Below are 17,354 nucleotides of genomic sequence, written 5' to 3' on the forward strand. Positions count from 1 at the left end.
TGTATTTCTTAAATAATAATACTTGAAAGTCGGAATTACTCCTTGATCAGTGGGCTGCAGAAGGATGTTGTGTTAGCAGGCTTGAAAGCAACTTTTTAATCCTGTACATCTCTATCAGAGCTTTTGGGTGACCAGGTACATTGTCAGTGAGCAGTAATATTTTGAAAGGAATCTTTTTTTTCCTAGACTAGGGCTCAACAATGGGATTCAAATGTTCAGTAAATCATGTTGTACACAGATGTGCTGTCATCTAGGCGTTTGTGTTCCATTTCTAGAGCACAGGTATAGTACATATAGCATAATTCTTAAGGGCCCTAGGATTTTCGGAATGGTAAATGAACACTGGCTTCAACTAAAAGTCACCAGCTGCATTAGCCCCCAAGAAGAGAGTCAGCCTGTCCTTTGAGGTTTTGAAGTGGGCATTGACTTCTCCTCTCTAACTCTGAGAATACTAGATGGCATCTTCTCCAGTAGAAGGCTGCTTCGTGTATGTTAAAAGTCTGTTGTTTTATGTAGCCACTTTCATTAATGATCTTAATAGACCATTGCTGCAGCTTTTACATCAGCACTTGCTGCTTCACCCTCCACTTTGATATTATGGAGACAGCATCTTTCCTTAAACTTCATGAACCAGTCTGTTAACTTCAGACTTTTCTTCTGCAGCTTTCTCATCTCTCACAGCTTTCATAGAACTGAAGAAAGTTAGGGCCTTGCTCTGGATTAGTCTTTGGCTTAGGGGAATGTTGTGGCTGGTTAGATCTTCTGTCCAGACCACTGAAACTTTCTCCATATCATCAGTGAGGCTGTTTCACTTTCTTACCATTTGTGTGTTCATTGAAGCAACAATTTTAATTTCCTTCCAGCACTTTTCCTTTGCATTCACAACTTAGTTAACTGTTTGGCACAAGAGGCCTAGCTTTCAGCATATCTCAGCTTTCAACATAACCTTCCTTACTAAGGTTAATGATTTCTAGCTCTAATTTAAAGTGAGAGACACATAACTCTTTCACTTGACTACTTAGAGGACATTGTAGGGATATTAACTGGTCTAATTTCAATATTGTTGTGTTTCAGAGAAGAAGGAGGCCAAAGGAGAGGGAGAGAAAGGGGGACTAAGCAATTGATAGAGCTGGCAAAACACACAACATTTATTGATTCAGTTCTCCGTTTTATGTAGGCACAGTTTATGGCACCCCAAAACAACTGCATTAATAACATCAGAAATCACTGATCACAGATCACTGTAACAAATATAATGATAATGGAAAAGCTTGAAATATTGCAAGAATTAATAAAATGTGTTACAGAGATATGAAGCAATCCAGTGCTGCTAGAAACATGGCACCAATAAACTTGCTGTATGCAGAGTTGCCAAACACCTTCCATTTGTAAAACATGGCATTAGTGAAGCAGAATAAAATGAGGTATACCTTAAACAAATATATTTTCATCCTTCCATACTTGGTTACACTGTAGTCCTTTTGTATACCTTATAATTTAAGTGCTCTTTTACTCATGTATGATTTTGTAGCATCATATGTTATTTGGGAAATACTGATTCTCTGAGTTCTGCAGATGTTTTAAATGTTGACACATTTACATTCATTAATATCCCTCAATCTCATCAAATAAGTCTCTAAAGATAAGTGGCAGCTTCACATTCTCCAAAATCTCAATTTTTGCTTGAAAGCTCAAGTGTTTTCATTGGTTTAAAAATGCAGTCAGTTATTTTCCTTACAGTGATAGCCTTCATTGATTTTTGAGAAAACATGAGCCAAATATCCAAGACTGAAAAACCATGTCACTCATTCTTTCTAGTAAAACTGGTGTTCCATGAAATAAAGTCATGTGTTCAGCTCTCAACGCAATCACGCAAGTACTTTGAGGCAGTTGTACTTCACTACATGGTACAAGTACTTTATGTGCACTTCTTGTTTTGTCACATCAGACATTTATCTTAAGATATGTACTAAGACTCAGGTTAATAAAATTAATATCTGAAACAGCTTCATGAAGACATTCTTAAGTGAAACTGGCTTTTTTTTCTTCACTGTGAGCACATGGTGGTGAAGAATATAATGACTGCTAGTACAGTTTGGCAACACTGTCATGATTTGAATTGGGGCACCAGCAGTTTTACCCACTGTTTTTCCACCATTGGTGCAAATATTGGCACTGTGACAAAGACAAATAACAATACTATTGTTATGACAATAGTTTTGATCTTGTGAACCTCTAGAACAGGTCTTGGGAACCCCTGGTAACAGCAAACCACACATTGAGAATCACTACTTTGATATAATGTAGTGTGAAATCTTACACACTACCAGTGGCAGAAGACTTTGGTGTAACCATTTTGGAAAACAATTTGGCTTAATCTACTGATGTCAGAGATATGCATATCCAACGACTCAGCAATTGAAATGCATATCACTACACATCTACAAAAATACACAAAACAGCATTATTCATGTTAGCTTCAAATTGGAAATAATTCAGATGTCTGTCAAGAGAAAGAGAAATTATAATGAAGTCATAACAATGGCATACCCTACAATAATAAAAATGAGTGAACTATAGCAATATACAACAACATGGGTAAGTCTGTCAACTATAATATTGAGTGAATGAAACATACTATATGTGTTTGTTATATATATAGTCAAACATGCTATATGATTGCCTTTATATTCAGTCAGAAACAGAAAAGTAATAAAAAGTTTTCCCCCCAGCTTGATTGAGGTATAATTAAAAAAATTGTAAGATATTTCAAGTATACACATGATGATTTGATAAACACATTGTGAAATGATTCCCTCTTTTGAGTTAATTAGCACATCTACCACCTCACATGTTTCATTTTTGCAGGTGGAAAACATTTAAATTTTACTGTTTTAGTAAATTTCAATTATAAAATAGTGTTCTCAACTGTAGTCACCATGTTATACATTAGATCCTCAGACTTTATTCATCTTACAGGGCTGAAAGTTTGTACCCTTTCCCCAACCTCTCCCCTTTTCCCCACCCCCTTGTACCATGCAACCACGTCTGTTTCTATGAGTTCAGTTTTTTTTTAATATTCCATATATAAGTGGTACCATGAAGTGTTTGTCTGTCTGTTTAGATTATTTCACTCAGTATGGTGACTTCCAGGTTCATCCATGTTGTTGCAAATGACAGGATTTCCTTTTTTTTTTTAAGATTGAATAATCCTGTGTGTGTGTATGTTTATCTTAAATTTTCTTTGTCCATCCATCCACTGAAAGACACTTAGGTTGTTTCTGTACACTGGCTATTGTGAATAATGCTGTAATGAAACATGGGAATACAGGTATTTCTTCAAGATAATGATTTCATTTCCTTTGGATGTAGACCCAGAGGTTGGATTATTGGAACATACAGTTCTGTTTTTAATTCCTTGAGGAAACGCCTTACTGTTTTCCATAGTGGCTGTACCAATTTATATAACCCCAACAGTGTACAAAGTTCCCTTTTATCCACATCCTCACTGGCGTTTCTCTGATTTTTTTAATAACAGGCATCCTAACAAGTGGAAAGTCATTGGAGTTTTGATTTTCATTTTCTGATGATTAATATACTGAGTACCTTTTCATGTGCCTGTTGGCCATTTGTATGTCTTCTTTGGAAAAGGAAAAGTCTATTTAGATCCTTTGCCCATTTTTAAAAATTCAGTTATTGTTGATTGATACTGAGTTATATTGAGTTCATTGTATTTTTTTAATATTAACCCCATATTAGTATATGCTTTGTAGGTATCTTCTCCCATTCCATGGTTTGCTGTTTTATTTTGTTGAAGGTCTCTTTTGCTGTGCAGAAGCTTTTTAGCTTGGTGTAGTCTCACTTATTTTTTATTTTGGAGTCAAATCCAAAAAGTCATTATTAAGACCGATGTCAAGGAGCTCCCCCTTTGTTGAAATTCCATGAGTTTTGTTTCAGATGTTATGTTCAATTCTTTAATCCATTTGGAGTTAATTTTTGTGCATGATGTAAAATAGATGTCCAGTATTGTTCTTTTGCATGTGACTGTCCAGTTCTCCCAGCACCATTTATTGATGAGATTATCCTTTCTCTATTGTATGTTCTTTGCTCCTTTGTCATAAGTTAATTAACCACATATGCATGGGTTTATTTCTAGGCTCTCTGTTCTTTTCCATTGATCTGTGTGCCTATTTTTATGCCGATACCATACTGTTTTGATAGCTTTGTAATGTAGTTTGAAGTCAGGAAATGTGATGCATCCAGTTTTGTTTTTCTTTTTCACAATTGCTTTGGCTACTGAGGGTCTTTTGTGGTTCCATACAAGTGTTGGGATTGTTTTTCCTCTTTCTGTGAAAAATGCCATGGAATTTCGCTAGGGATTATGTTGAATCTCTAGATTACTTTAGGTAGTATGGACATTTTAACAGCATTACTTCTAATCCATGAGCACAGAATATCTTCCCATTTATTTGTGTCTTCAGTTTCTTTCATCAATGTCTTAAAATTTTCATTGACTGATTTTTCACATCCTTGAATTTATTCCTAAGTGTTTTATTCTTTTTGATGCAACTGAAATGGGATTGTTTATTTCTCTTTCTGATAGTTCACTGTTGGTGCACAGAAACACAACAGATGTTTTGTATTGGTGTATATCCTGCAGCTTTACTGAATTCATTTATTTCAAACAGTTTCTAACATTTATTAGTTTTAAAATATGAACAGTTTTTTATAGGGTTTTCTGTATAAAGAATTCATCTGCAAATAGTTATAATTTTACTTCTTCCTTTCCAATTTGGGTGCCTTTTATTTATTTTACTTGCCTAATTGCTCTGACTAGGACTTCCAGTATTATGTTGAATAAAAGTGACTGGGCTTGGATATAAACATGAACAACTTCATGAACATATCTCCCTGGGCAAGGGAAACAAAAACAAAAATGAACAAGTGGGACTATATCAAACTAAAAAGCTTCTGTACAGCAAAGGACACCGTCAGTAGAACAAAAAGACATCCTACAGTATGGGAGAATATATTCATAAATGACATATACAATAAGGGGTTGACATCCAAATTACATAAAGAGCTCACACACCTCAACAAACAAAAAGCAAATAAGCCAATTAAAAAATGGGCAGACAATTGAGTGGTCTTGCTAGGATGTCACTGCAACGTACATATAATTGTACTTTTTTTTTTATATTTGCAAAAACTAAGAAAAGGAATTTTCCCATGTCAGTCACACACACAAAAATGTAATCAAAGGAAATGAGGTTTGTCTGATTTGAGACCATATATACACAAATTCCAAGAAAATGTATGGACTAGAGGGAGGGATCGCTATTGGTAATGGATCTGGTGTAAGAAAGAAACATAAATAGCATATAAAAATATTATATTAAAATTAAGCTGAAGGACAGATAATTATTGTGATATATTTATAAATTTAAATATGACACATTGGCCTGGACCTGAGTTAATCTCTGTCTCCAAAATCAGGGTTTGAATGTGAATGAATTCTAAAGTGCAATAGGAAATCTAGAGTCTACTATTTTTTCCCCTTTATTGTACTTCAATTGACTATTTTTTATGTTTTTTGTAGATTTTGAGATGATTGTATATTCAAATGCAATAGCAATAAATAATACAGACTCAAAAAAAAAATGGGCAGAGGATATGAACAAACACTTCTCCAAAGAAGAAATTCAGATGGCCAACAGCACATGAAAAGATGCTCCACATCACTAATCATCAGGGAAATGCAAATTAAAACCACAATGAAATATCACTTCACACCAATTAGGATGGCCAACATCCAAAAGACAAACAACAACAAATGTTGGCAAGGATGTGGAGAAAGGGGAACCCTCCTGCATTGCAGGTGGGAATGTAAATTAGTTCAACCATTGTGGAAAGCAGTATAGAGGTTACTCACAAAACTAAAAATAGAAATACCATTTGACCCAGGAATTCCACTCCTAGGAATTTACCCTAAGAATGCAGGAGCCCAGTTTCAAAGAGACATATGCAACCCTGTGTTTATCACAGCACTATTTACAATAGCCAAGAAATGGAAGCACCCTGTTCCCAACCTGCTGGGCTGAGCGTGCCGGGACGATTTGGTTCAACTGACCTTTCTCCTGAGCAGTGAGCTCTGTGTAATCTTTGCCCCTTTATCACCCCACTCACTGTGGGGAAGTCTTTCAATATGCCCACCTTTCTTTGTCATGGAGCAGCCTGTTGTGGGTATCTGTTCTCCACAAACGGCTGGAATCTCAGTCTCTCTGAGTATTCCTCATGTCTTTACTTTCCAACCCCACTAATCTCCAGAGCACCATGTAATGTGGTTTTGTGCTCCTAGAGCAGATCTCCAGCCTGGGTGTTCAGCTGTCCTGGGCTTCTGCTCCCTCCCCAGTCCATTGCTCTTCCTCCCGCCTGTGGGCTGAAGTTGGAAAACTTGGATCCCACTGGATCATGGACTTGCTACTTTACCTTTTTGTGTGAGGTCTTTTCTTTTTCCCAAATGTAGGCAATCTGTTCTGCAGTCTTGGGGTTCCTTTTTCAGGATCAGTTGTATTTTCGTGTTTAATGAGATTTGGGGAGGAAGTTTCTGCCTCACTTCTCATGGCACCTTCTTTTTTTTGTTGTTGATTTTTAAGAGACTTTTATAAGTTTAGGTTGACAGCAAAGTTGAGCAAAGATACAGATATTTCCCATATAGTCCCTGTCACGACACATGCATAGCCTCCCCCGTTATCAGTGTCCCCCACCAGAATGGTACATTTGTTACAACTGATAAGTCTGCATTAACACATCATTATCACCCAAAGTCCTTAGTTTACATTAGGGTTTTCTCTCTGTGTTGTACATTCTATGTGTTTGGACAAATGTATGATGACATATATCCACCATTATACATAATAATTTCACTGTTGTAAAAATTATCTGTGCTTTTCCTATTCATCCCTCTCTTTCCCAGCCCCTGGCAACTACTGCTCTTTTTTATTATCTCCATAGTTTTACCTTTTCCAAAATGTCTTATATTTGGCATCCTACACTATGTAGCTTTTTCAGATTAAATTCTTTACTTAGAATCATTTGTTTCCTCCCTGTCTTTCCATGGCTTGATAGCTCATTTCAAGTGCCAAATAATATTCCATAATTCTGGTGTACCACAGTTTATCCATCCATCTACTGAAGGATATCTTGATTGCTTCCAAGCTTTGGCAATTATGAACAAACTGCTGTAACATCTGTGTGTGGGTCCTTATGTTAACATAAGTTTTCAATTCCTTTGGAGTATTTCAAATACTCCATATATTTCAAATACCAAGGAGTGCAATTGCTGGATCATGTGGCAAAACTATGTTTAGTTTTGTAAAAAACTGTCAAACTCTCTTCCAACGTGGCTTTGTCATCTTGCATTCTCACCAGCAATGAATCTGAATTTCTGTAGCTCCATATCCTCACCAGCATTTGATGTTGTCAGTGTTCTGGAATTTGGCCATTCTAATAGTTGTGTAGTGGTATACCTGGCCTTTCAGTGTGTTTGGCCAGGATACTGCTTATGAATAATTTTCTGTGGATCACATGGTTTGTGCCTCCCTACCCTCAATGATTAAAATGAGCATTAGTTTTTTAAGGATTATATGAACCAGTTTTGGTGGGAATGTTGTTATACCTAAAGGAGTAAGAAACTTGGGGAAACTTTTCTACATTCCTTCAGGCTGTTAACAGACCAATTAACGAAAAAGTGAATAAATTAGGACTTTGTCAATGTAACCTCCTCCAGACATATTCACAAGTTCTCAAATTGTAGGAAATCAAAGTTTGCATATTAAAAGTTTCATATTAAATTGATCTTAGGATATCAACACTTCATATTAAATAATTTTCGTTTCATAATGTTCACCCTTGAAATTAAGAAATGTTGCAATTCCTTGGGGACATTGTCTCTTTCTCATTACTGTATGCCTACATTTTGCCCATTACCTGGCACATAGGAGGCACTCTGTAAATGTTTGTTCAGTTGAAAAATGAACTGAGGTAAGGCCTGAGAATTTAGGAGAAATCTATATATGACATGAAACACACATTTCTTTCTCAATAGGGAGACTTTGGAAAAGTCTTCAAGTTATTGCTAAGGAATACAATGATCACAAATGCTTGAATACTGAGAAACTAAAATATACTATAAAGCCTCCAAATTAAAACTGTTTGGTATTGGTGCACAAAAGCAGTGGTATAGAGCTGAAAGCTCAGAAATAGTTCCAAATTTGCATGGAAATATATAAAGATAGTATCTTGAGTCACTGAAGTCAGTGGTATTAGGTCAATTTGGTTTTACCATATAATTGTATCATCCAGAAATAAGTTGCAAAGTTTTTGTTTACATTGTGGCAGATAGTGTGATATGAATATACGGCTTTTTTCCCCCCCAGGGAAATTAGGAATAATGATTCTGTGGTAATTTCTAGTATTTCCAGCACATCAGCAATAATTTCTATGATTCTTAGAATTACGGTATATAATTCATTTACCCTTGTCGCATCTTCCACCTATTTCTTTCACCCCATGAGTATTTTCTCTTTGAGAGATAATAGTAGAATAAAAAAGAATATAAAGACATCTTTTAAAGTACTGTACATTGAGGTAAATTTTTGCAATCTGAGCTTTCATTCATTATATAAATATTGTGAACGTAAACCAGCAAGAATGTTTGGTATCTCATTACTTGCCTATTGCTAATTGGTTTTTGTCATTGGGGTGTTTTGATAGTGCATAAGATATTTTAATTAATTTTATTTCTTTAATTATGTTTATTTTTTTAAGATAGAGCTTAAATACTAATATTCAGAGATTTAGAAAGTTCATTTTTAAGTTGGTTATTTGGAATCTTAGGACTCATTTTCCCTCAACAGAAATATAATGATTATTTTCACAGGGCAGCCATAAAACTACTTAATGCATAATATACATATCTCAATTATCAAACCTTACAGAACACTGGTAATTAAATGAAACAGAAACAGTGAGACTGAATAGGAATCAGTTTATGTTTGAAGAAAATAGGAAAATGAAAAGTATTGACACTTGTAGGGATCATACAGTAATATGCTATACATTTTTAAGAGCTGCAAATACTGATATGTGTTGTTTTTGTAATTTTAAACATAGAGAAAAAGCCCAGAGAATAATGTAATAAACAACCAGATGTCATCATCCAGATCAATATTTTGCTTCAGGAACTTTTTAAAATAAAAAAAATGGCATTTTTACCATTATGTTTAGTTTTTACTTTAAAACCTCTGACTTTCATAGTGCTTTATGTAGGTTTGGGTCATTTGAGACTTGCAAGCATAAAGAGAGAAGGAAATAAAGAAACTGTACCAGAGGTGACTGGGGGTGATTTGTTAGAAAGCAGAAGAGTATATGAGGATATGTGGATATATGCCTCCTTTGGAACTGAGTGAGCCACGTCTTTGAGAACGCAGAAAAAGATGAAGAGGTTGTTTTTATTTTTCCTTTTTTCATTGATCAGAAGACTGTATTGATGATACTGTCTTTTCTAAATTTTCCTGTTTGATGGATGTCAGAATTAGGGAGATGGTGTTGGGAAGATAGGCAAAAGGAAGAAAATGTCTTTTATACTTAGCCAAAACTGTTATTTAATTTTATAGAGTATCTATAAATTTGTCAGTGATTAGGAGTGGATAGGAGGAAGATATAATCATAGCTGGCACATGATGTACCTCTTTGAAGAAAATGAAAAATTTCTCCTAAGCTACTTAAACATAAACCATATACTCAAAATACATTCTCTACCTTTTGTATTTTTTAAAGTGTGTGTAGTTGTTAATTTGATGGTGATATTGAAGAAGAATCATAGAAAACAACTATTTACACCTTTCCTAGGAAAGTAATAGAGAATTAATTATAAGCAAAATTAGAATTAGAAAATTAATTATAAACAGAATAGTTCTAAAAGTGAATATAAGAAATAATTTCATACTGTAATTCACAATCACAATATAAGGTGGTCATGGGGATGGTAGTACAGCATGAAAAATATAGTCAGTGATTTTGTAACATCATTCTACGTTGATGATAGTAACCACACTAGAGGAGGTGAGGATTTGATAATGTGGGTAAACTGTTGAACCACTGTGATTGAAACCAATATGAGATTGTATATCAGTGATATTTTAATTTTAAAAAATTTCATTCTGTAATACTGCCTGCTTATCAGTACCTATGTTTGAAAACACACATTAACACTAAAGGTGCACTCCAGGTATCTTTTGGATCAGCAAAGCCATGACACTTTGCTAAAGCTTTTATAGCTGTGTACATAAGCTTTTTGTGCTTTCCTTGCTTCATCAGATTTAGTTGCTTCTGTTCTCCGACCCCCTCTGCTCATGCTTGGCATCACTCTTGTTCAACAAGAGTTTTTGGAACAATTACTTGTTTTTGGCACCATGCTAGGCACTTAGCATACCAAGATGGAAAAGCTTCATCCTTGCTCAGAGAACACAGTATCGTTTGGTCTTCTCTTGGTCTGCCCCAACTCTGTTTTCACTGTAAGTACTGCAGTGTTAGACTATGCTAACCACTTGTATTCTTTCTAGTATTTTACTCTGTTCCATATTTTGTGCTTGGCTTTTTGATTTTCCCACTGGTGCTTATCACCTAAGGAATCCATGCCACTATAGGACAAAAGATAAAATCGTTAGTGTCTTTATGTGACAAAGAATGTGCAGGGAATAAGACCAGTGTACTGTTTACTTTGAGTACTTGTGGACAGCGCCTCAGAGTCCCACTTATTTTTTTTTATGTTATTTAAAATTTATTTTTTGAATAGGTAATGTAGCTCATAGCTCAAAAGGTACCAATTTATAAGTACAGAAGGACTCCATCCCATCTTTTTGCCCCAGTGACCTGGTTTCATTTTCCAGAATCAACCATTGTTAGTTATTTCTTGTGAATCCTGAAAATTTTGTGTGACAGTATCATGTTGTAGTTAAGGATAGACATTCTTGAACCAGACCACCTTGGTTCCCATGTCACATTAGGCAAGTTAGGTTATTAACCTGTGTGTCTCAGTTTCCTCCTCTGTAAATGGAGAGAATAGTACTTACTTCATTGGATTGTTTGTAAACTCCTTAGCACAGTACATGGCATGTTGTAAGTGTTTAGTGTGTATTGGCTATGGTTGTTTTGGTAGAATTACTTACATCTGAATGTATATTTTTTTGACCTCAGGAATTTAGAGTTAAGTTAAACATAATGGCCATTCACAGCACACACTCTTGTTATTGGTCTTTGCATCACTGTTACAAAACCATTTATTCTTTCCCATCATTCTGTAGGTCATTGGGTGGTTCTGATCTGGCTGGGCTTGGTCAGCTGATGAATTGGCTGGGATCTTGGCCAGTCTAGGATGATCTCTTGAGATCCCATGTCTTCTCCATATGTCTCTTTAATTCCCCAATCATGCTAATCCTTGGTAGCATAGGGCCAAGAAAGAATGTGGAAATGTGCAAGCACTTTTTCAACTATTTTTGTCAATTTTGTTACTGCACCACTGGTCAAAACAAGTTAACATGACCAAGCTCAGAGTTGGTATGTGATATGCCAAGGGGTGTTGAATTAAAAAGATGTGAAAATGGGAGCCATTAATATAGTTGTGCGATATAGTCCACTCTCTAGTAGATGCAGTTAAGCACTTGGTGGTTGCCATAGAGCTACTGTTGGTCAGTTGTAGGGAATTAGACATTACCAAGCACCTCAATGTGTGTGTCACTGTGTTAGACTGCCACAATCTTCTAAGAAGAATGACTTCAACTTCATTTTCTCCTCTCAAATCTTGTGCATGTTCCTTACTACATTAGGTAGCCAACTGTAACCTAGAACTATGCAGGAAAAGGAACTCTGGAAACAGCCCTCAGTTTAGATGAGAGCAGTAATGCCAAGTTGACAAAACAATTTGGCATAGCTATCTTCTTGTTTTTTTCCTTTTATCCAACCCCATTCCTATTCTTTATTCTTCTCCCTCTTGGAGGCACTTACTTTAATGTCTTTGATGAATCTTTTATTATGTATATAACCTCATAAAAATATGACTGATCTTCTGTATGTATGTATTTTTAATTTATGTTGATTATAATGTATTGTGTATTTTGCTCTGTGTTCTACTTCTTTCCATTTAACTGGTGGAAATACTATCCATGTTGCTGTAGGTACATTTATTTGTTGCTTCTCATTGTTTCAAAGTATTCAATGAATACTTTTTCTGCTACATTTTAGTTACCCATTTGTAGCTCTGGGAGGAAAGGGTTCCCCGCCCAGGGCAAGTTTGCTATGAATTCAGTGAGACCAAAGGAAGATAAGGGCAAGAGGTTGGGAATGAAAAGCTTTATTCTCATGACTGTCTCTCCTCCCTCAAACCGGGGCTGGTTGGCTCTCTCTGCTTGCTCTGGGTCACACTAGTGCAGCAGGCAGAACTCTGTGGGCAGGTTCCGGTGACTGGCAGGCATATGACCAGTTACATACCAGGAACAGAAACGAGGAGAGAATGGGTTCTCCTCTCCTCCCCTAACCCTGCACTTGCAATCCTTTGACCAGAGGCTCTGTTGTCAGTAAACTTCCCATAAATATGCAAACATGCTCTTATGATGTACACAGTGGGTACTAAGGCCAGGTGGGAATCCTGGTCAGAAAGTTTCATTTTCTCCACACCATTCTCCTAGTAATGGACCCTTAGGTTGTTTCCAATTCAGTTATACCCAAAAAAAGAAACATTGCAATAGTCTTAAACATATTCTCTCATGGATTACTATGAAAATTTCTCTAGAATATATATCTAAGTGTGGAATTCCTAGGTTATAAGATTTATTCATTCTTAATTTCACTAAGTTCTCCAGAATAGTAGTACCAGTTGACAGTGTACTGGCATTACCTGAGGGCTTCTCTTTCCCTATGAATTAGTTTTCAATCACTTTGTAACAAATTACCACAAACTTAGTGGTTTAAAATGACACCCTTTTATTAGCTCACCAATGTTTAGGTCAGTAGTACAGGATGGTATGGTTTGATTTGACTCAGGGTCTCACAAGACTGACAACAGTCAGCCACCTGCATTCTCATCTGGAGTTCAGGTTCTCTTCCAAACTCATTCCTGCTATCACCTGAATTCAGTTCTTCGTGGTTGTAGAACTGAAGTTCCCATTTTGTTCCTGACTGCTGGCCAGGTTGCTCACAGCTCCTAGAGACTGTTATAATTACCTTTCCATGTGTCCTTTATCTTCAAACCAGCAACAGCATGTAGAATCCTTCTTGTGCTCCAAATCTTTGACTTCCTCTTCAGCAACCAGCTGTAGAAAACTTTCTGCTTTTGAAAGGGCTCGTGTGATTATGTTGGGCTCTCCAAATCTCCTCACATGTCAAAACCTGGCCTAGTAGTTCACTGAATAAACCAGGGGCTGAGAAATTTGGGGCACATCTTAGAAATCTGCCTACCATACCCTGAATCTACACCTACATTTGATATTAGACAACTTTGTAATCTTTTGTCATATGTAATGAATTCTTCTAAAATTGCTTTAATTTGCATTTCTCTAATTTATAATAAATTTGAGTGTTTCTTCAGGTGTCTCAGCCATTTGAATTTTTCTTCTCTGTTAATCTACTTTTCATATTCCTTGCCCAATTCAGGAGTGGCTTGTTTTCTCTTTCTTGTTTTCTTGGCAGGAGGTCCTTATATGTTCTGTCCATTAATCACCTGTCAATTTTAAATGTTGAAAATATTTTATTCTTAATCTGTCATTCTTCTGCTAACTTTGCCTGTACTTTCCTTTATTAAATAGAAATCCTTACTTTTAATGTAAAATTAGTCGGTTTTTCAGTTTATCATTTGAAGTTTGGGGATCTTGTTCAAGAAATCCTTACCCACTAGCAAAGTCACAAAGTTGGATGTGTAATTCATAAATTTTTATTCTTTTCTCCAACACTTAACGAAAGTTTTTAAGATTGCGAATCTTAAATTTGCAATCCTGTATTAGTTTTGGACCTTGTCAGCTCCGAATAATTACTTGTTTATATATGCTTTTTTTAAAAATTGAAGTAAAATTCGTATAATGTAAAAATAACCATTTTAAAGGGTATTTAGTATATTTACAATGTTATACAACTACCACCTCTTATCAAGTTCCCAAACAATTTCATTACCTCATGAGAAAAACCCTGTGCCCCTTAATTAGTCACTTTCCATTTCCCCTTTCGCACAGACTATGGCTCTTACCAGTCTTTTGGATTTGCCTATTCTAGATAATTCCTATAAACAGGATCATAAAATATGTGTCCTTTTGTCTTTCTTTCAGTTAGAATACTAAGTATTTTCAAGGTTTATACAGTTTTAGCATATTCAAGTACTTCATTCCATCTTCTAGCTGAATATTATTCCATTGCCAGTTTGTACATTTTGTTTATCCATTCATCTGTTGATACTTGAATTGTTTCCACCATTGCCTATTGTGAGTAGTGCTGTTATGAAGAGTAGTGTACAAGTATTTGTTTGAGTACCTGGTTTTCACTATTTTAGGTATCTACTTAGGAATAGAATTGTTAGGTTGAATAGTAATTCTTTATCTTCTCAAGGAACCACCAAACTGTTTTCTCAAGTTTTATATTTTACATTTTTAGTTTCATTCAATTATGGTCAAAGAAGACAACTTGTATGATTTAATTCTTGTTTAATTTATTGAGACTGTTTTAGGTCCTAGCCTATATGGTCTATCCTAGACATATTCCATGTGGACTTGAGAAGAATGTGCACTCTACTCTTGGTAGGTGGAGGCTACCATTTCTAAGTTTTCTCTTTCTTGAATCAGCATTCCTTTGGTTGCTGTATACTTTTGACTCTTTTCCAGACTCCCCACAGTTGATTCTGACAGTTTTTACTCATTTTTTTCAGTTTTTCTCTGGAGGAACAGGCCTTTGGATTTACCTGTTTCACCATTTTTGCTGGCATCACTCTGAGCAGTTACTTTTTAAAACAAATATTTTATAATGTCCTTTTAATATCTTGAAATAAAACTTACAGGTACTGTGACAGTACACACAGGTTTTTAAAAATGAGTGTAATGCAAAAAAAATGAGTGTAATGCATTAACAGTAATATAAAGGAGAAAAAATTTATTAAAAATTAAAAAAAATTTTTAAATATACTAAATACCCTAAAATACTATGAATTTCAGTATGTAAATACTTACATGTGACTTTGGAAGTCATAATAAAGTAGTCATATGTTTGTGCCTATTTCAACAAATTAGATTTAAGAGATGTAAGAAGGTACGGTTGCATGTTGTGCAAATGCTAGTAAGTTAAAGAGTAAAATGTAGTCATAAAGCCTAGACTTTCTTATACATACAGGGAATGAGAGAAATCATCTTAAGTTGGGATAAAACACCAATACAACTTATAGTCTAAATAGGTGAAGGAAAAGAGAAAGTACAGTTGACACTTCAACAACATTATGTTTGAACCACGTGGGTCCATTTATACGTGGATTTTTTTTTCAATACATGGAAAATTTTTTGGACATTTACAATTTGAACAAACATTTCTTTATTTTGAGAATTCAATATGTAATATATATTACAAAATATTTGTTAACTATGTTATCAGTAAGGCTCAATAGATCATTAGTAGTCATTAGTAAAGTTTTTGGAGGCTCAATAGTAGGTCATTAGCACTAAATTTTTGGAGATTCAGTTATATGTGGATTTTCAACTACATGGGGGGTTGACACCCCTAACCCTTGCATTGTTCAAGGGTCCACTCTGTAATATTCTTACAAACATACTAGGCCTTATTTGAAAAATAATTATTTAGTAAAAAGTGAAGAAATATCAAAGAACATTTATTTTACTTTGAAATCTTAACATATATCAGGTGTAATATTTCAGTCTTGAGTACTTAAGTCCTTGAAAACTATCCTTTCAGTGACAATGGGACTCAAAGATGAATTTTTAAGAAGCAATGATAGGGCATTTAGGACTACTATCAAAGTAAGTTTGAAAAGGAATAAGCAATTACAAAATAAATGAATGATTTCAATTGGTAACTTTTATACTAGACTTCTCATTCATACACACACCTGTACATGATATGCAGTAGTTTTAGAACAGCCAATGGAATGAAATAAAATGTCTTCATTTCATGTGTTTCTATAATTCAGTGTTTGGTACTGTCTCTTAAAAGGAGTCTCACATCCTCTATTGCATATTTAAGATTGACTTTGTACAGTAACTTCACCATTACACTAAAACATTTTCAAATAAATGCACAATTTGAAATACTAGAGTAGATAAATTAGCTTCCTTCCAAAAATAAGTGTAGTAGTTATAACTTAATCTAGCAGTTTTCTTAATTATATTATTTAAATTGTGATTGACCTCCAAAGAAACTTTTCGCTTAACTGTTATGAATGTTGGCTGGCTTGTTTTCTACCCACTTCAGGTAGAATAATTGTTAAATTCATAAAAATCTTTAAATCTAATCATTCATCATATCTTTTAAAGATAGGGTCCTGCTTTTACCTCTGAGTTGTGGTGGAAATTAAATGAATTAATACATTTAAAAGCTTATAATGCATTTGTAAAAATCTTTACTAAAAGCATTATTTTTAATAATTTAGTATTAATATCACAATACATGTTGTAATAGAGACTATTCTCTTGAAAAACTTAAATCTCAGTCATGTGTCAAGATATTAAGATATTGTATAATCCTTTACATTTAAAATTTTTAATTCATGATCTATTGCCTTAGCTTGTCCCTCAATCAAAACCACTTTTTAGGGAAAATTTTGTAGCATAAGTACTTTGTCCTTTTGTTGTTTTATGTTTTGAAAATATGGAGCAAGCTTCCTTGACCTTAGCACTATTCAAGCAGGCATTTTCTCTTATACATATGTACTGAGAACTGCCTTTATCTTCATGAGAATAACCTACCTTCATATATGTTTAATTGCATTATGACTTGTAGTTGTGGCACACGTGTGAATTTAAAAGTAAAGCAAAATAGATAATAGTTGTTTGTGGCTTTTGTTTTTCATTTGCAGCCTTCAAGCAAAATAAAAGTACCTGAGGAGAATTTCTTCAATGTTCCTGCATTCTTAACTGTCTCAGGACAACTTCACCTAGAAGTGATGTCAGGGTACAGATGTTTCTTTTCTCCTTTTTTTTTTTTTATAATTGAAGTATTGTTGATACACAATCTTAGATTGGTTTCACATATACAACAAAGTGGTTCACAAGTTATCCATAGTATTAAATCCTCACCACCACTAGTGTAGT

General features: G+C 34.8%; 1 protein-coding gene across 10 annotated transcripts in view; it reads left to right on the forward strand.

Moving 5' to 3' along the window:
* NARS2 (asparaginyl-tRNA synthetase 2, mitochondrial) overlaps window positions 1-17,354 on the forward strand; it is a 192,888-nt gene that overhangs the window by 37,191 nt on the left and 138,343 nt on the right. For all 10 annotated transcript variants that reach the window (XR_008999198.1, XR_008999196.1, XR_008999197.1 and 7 more), the window contains one exon: window positions 17,120-17,214. Coding sequence is in view for 3 of the 10 variants with exons in the window: in XM_057507194.1 (XP_057363177.1) it covers window positions 17,120-17,214 (95 nt within the window). In the remaining 7 variants the exon portion in view is untranslated. The remainder of the gene's footprint in view (window positions 1-17,119; window positions 17,215-17,354) is intronic.

This window comes from Manis pentadactyla, chromosome 9, assembly GCF_030020395.1.
Source record: "Manis pentadactyla isolate mManPen7 chromosome 9, mManPen7.hap1, whole genome shotgun sequence".
Taxonomy (NCBI): Eukaryota; Metazoa; Chordata; class Mammalia; order Pholidota; family Manidae; genus Manis; species Manis pentadactyla.